Below are 3117 nucleotides of genomic sequence, written 5' to 3'. Positions count from 1 at the left end.
TGTCTGTCCTGCTCAGTGACCCCGCCACAACCGCCGAACCCACTAACAAAGTTTCCAGGAGGCCTTTCTAATTAAACCATTTGTCAGTGTCAGATACTGATGGCTGAGCTCCGGTTTAATACTGCCTGGAAAGGAGGTAGATCAGTGGGGTTTTTTTGCTTCCCTGCCTCTGCCTTCCTTCCCAAACTGTTGAGCTGAGGAGCCGGAGAAAAGGACTTAGGAGCAGATGTGAGGGGTCCCCGTCCCCCCACAAGCCTGCTGCGGTTTTGGGTGAAGAAAAAACCTGTGATGCTGCTCTGTCACAAAGTGTGTTTGTAGTGATAAAATAAGGGTGAGAATCACTTTCTAACAAAATGTACGGCCTCTTCTCATGCTTGAAGGTGAATTATTTTATTGGGTTTTAGTGTCTGGGCCGGGTATGTGGTGGTTGTTCCTGCTTTATCTTTTCAGACGCAGATACTTTTGTGCTTTTCTGTCTAGGTGGCATAATAGCTCTTGCCTAAACTGCCCTAGACCCTTATTTCTGAGAAGCTAAACAAGGCGAGATTTGTTTCTTGCCATTGATTTTATTTTTGATGTTTGTTTCTTTTGCGATTGAGATTTGGCCCCTGTTTATCCAAGCAATATCGAACTTCGTAAGAAACACTCTGTGGTTTCCTGGGACCTGTTTGCGCAGTAGCAGTCTGCCCAGGGAAGATGAGGGAGCAGGGAGATACCTTTCTGGGTGTGAAGTTGAAGGTATACCAGCTTTTTGCTGGCAAAGACTTGCTAAGTAACATGCACATGTGTCCAGGTAAAGGATTTCCCATTCTGAAGAATAAACCATCTTTTTCTCTCTGCCTCTCCCCATCCCTCTCTCCTTTCCCCCTTCCCAGGTGGCTTTAACAAGTTCCAGACTGAATATTCGGAGCACTGTGAGACGAACCTTGACAGCTCCTCGCCCAGCAACTCTCCCCCAGCATCGGTCCTTGGCCTGGGAGGGCTGCGGATAAGCTCCGACTGCTCAGATGGCGAATCTGACCGGGAACCCAGCAGTGCCACGGAGTCGGATGGGAGCCCCATCCCTAACAATCAGCCTGCCTTTCCGGTCCAGATCCTACCTTACCTGTACCTGGGCTGTGCCAAAGATTCGACCAACTTGGACGTCCTGGGCAAATATGGCATTAAATACATCCTGAATGTGACTCCCAACCTGCCAAACATGTTTGAGCACGATGGAGAGTTCAAGTACAAGCAGATCCCCATCTCAGATCACTGGAGCCAGAACCTCTCGCAGTTCTTTCCCGAGGCCATTGCTTTCATTGGTAGGTAGTTGGCAGAACATGTCTTTTCATACTCACCGCTTGGGAATGTGGCAACCCGCTTCCCAGGGCTGCTGCTCGTCTCTGCCCTCACCTCTCCGGGGCACAGCATCGGTGCTAGCTTAGCACTTCTGGTGTGTGTCACCCTGGCTGGATTCAGGGAGGCTTCCCCTTCCAAAATTCAGCCCTCTTGCAGCACCTCAGCTGGGTTACCTGCAAGTGGTAGGGCCGGCCCCGCTGCCTCTTGCCCTTGTATGGGGATTTGCACTGGTGTGACATGGCTGAACCGGGGTGGTGGGGGGCTCCTTCGCCTGCTTCGCTCGGAGGAATGAGCGCTGACGGGAGTTGCTTTAACGTCACTGCTGCCAGCAATTCCTTAGCCCCAAGTGTGGTTAAAATCTGGGGCGAGGGGGATGTTTTCTTTTCCCAAGGGGATTTGCTAGCCTAGTTGCGATCCCGCTGTAAGTCGCCCTAGCATAACTAACTCCTTGTATGGATACTTCTCCTAAGGTAAGTGTCAACACAATGAGTTAGTGATTATAATTACACTGCAGAGCTCAACTGGAAAAACTGCTGTGCAGACAGCCCCCGAGACAGCTTTGGCTGGTCGTGGGGAGGGGCACGGGGGGGCAGATCTCTTCTCCCAGGCTAGCATTGACTTTGAAAATTGCTTCTTATTCTGTGAGAAGTCTCTGTCGGGCTGAGTAGGGATGTACACTTCCAGCATGACCTGTGCTGTCTGCTGGTGATGGTCGTTAGCCTAATCAGTTCTGATTTTTGGGGGCTGAATGGCACAGGTGGTCATTACCACCGTTAACTATTAAAAGCCCTGTGGCTTCGTATCTGGTTTAAAACATTGGTGTAGGTAAAGGCGAGGGGGACCTTTACCTTCAGACTGAAACCTGCGCAGCCCGTTTCGATGCTGCCTTGTTGCCCCCCGTTTTGGACCCCACTGTATGCGCTTGCTTGCTGTGCTGTAAGGCCTGAAACGGGGCAGAGCACCGGTAGGTCCTTGACTGCTTTTCAGCCGTCGGAAACCCTGGTTCCCACACGCTCTCCTTTGCCCCCAGCTTCTGTCCTCTAGTAACAGGATTGTGGTCAGAAGTGGCTGCTTCAGTGTGGCAGCAGGGACCCATCTAACGTCCCATCTGTACTTCCCGCACAGAGCATGGTATTAAATGTCAGGGGTGAGGTATGGGGTCCCTGCTGGCATGTGGCATTTGGGATCTGTCTGCTCTAGTCAGACGATGTCTCTGTGAACACCGCGCTTGTGCTTTCCAGTTAATGACAGGAAATGGAGGATTACCTCACTCTAAAACCAAACATCAAGAAATGCAGCACAGGTCAGACGAAAGGCAAAAATGTCTCAGAAAAATGTTGAACAGGGAGAGACTGGTGGGAGGGCTGGGTATGCTGGGGGGCAATTGCCCGCTGTACTAGAAATTCTTGCTTGGTTTTGGGGTTTGCCTGCATCTTCTTTCCTCTCTCCCGCGGTCGTGGTGCCAGTGTCTCTCACCTCCGGCTTTGCCCCAGGATCCTTTTTCTCCTGCCACCTTCTCCCTTCCCAACAAGCTCTCACTCAAATGACTGACTTCAAATAGGGCTGCCCAGAAGTAAGCAGCACTGGCTACTTGCGTGCATTCAGCGCTCTCAGCGGCGTGTCCCTCTTTCAGCACTAAGATGTCAATTCATAAAGGGATCACGCTGTTCCGGCTGTGCGAGAGACAATGAGTGTGTGTGTGCTTTTCAATCGGTGGCAAGGGAGGGGAAATTTCATCGCTGTTCTCTCGCATTTTTTGGTCCAGCCTGCATTCCT

General features: G+C 51.3%; 1 protein-coding gene across 1 annotated transcript in view; it reads left to right on the top strand.

The window, feature by feature from the left end:
• Window positions 1-875: 875 nt before the first annotated feature.
• DUSP7 (dual specificity phosphatase 7) overlaps window positions 876-3117 on the top strand; it is a gene marked incomplete at its 5' end in the record, with an annotated part of 3690 nt that continues 1448 nt past the window's right edge. The window contains one exon of the mRNA XM_010292161.1: window positions 876-1304. Coding sequence (XP_010290463.1) covers window positions 876-1304 — 429 coding nt within the window. The remainder of the gene's footprint in view (window positions 1305-3117) is intronic.

This window comes from Phaethon lepturus, unplaced genomic scaffold, assembly GCF_000687285.1.
Source record: "Phaethon lepturus isolate BGI_N335 unplaced genomic scaffold, ASM68728v1 scaffold8328, whole genome shotgun sequence".
NCBI classification, from domain to species: domain Eukaryota; kingdom Metazoa; phylum Chordata; class Aves; order Phaethontiformes; family Phaethontidae; genus Phaethon; species Phaethon lepturus.
Note: the sequence above shows the minus strand (reverse complement) of the source record. Positions and strands in the feature narration are given on the sequence as shown.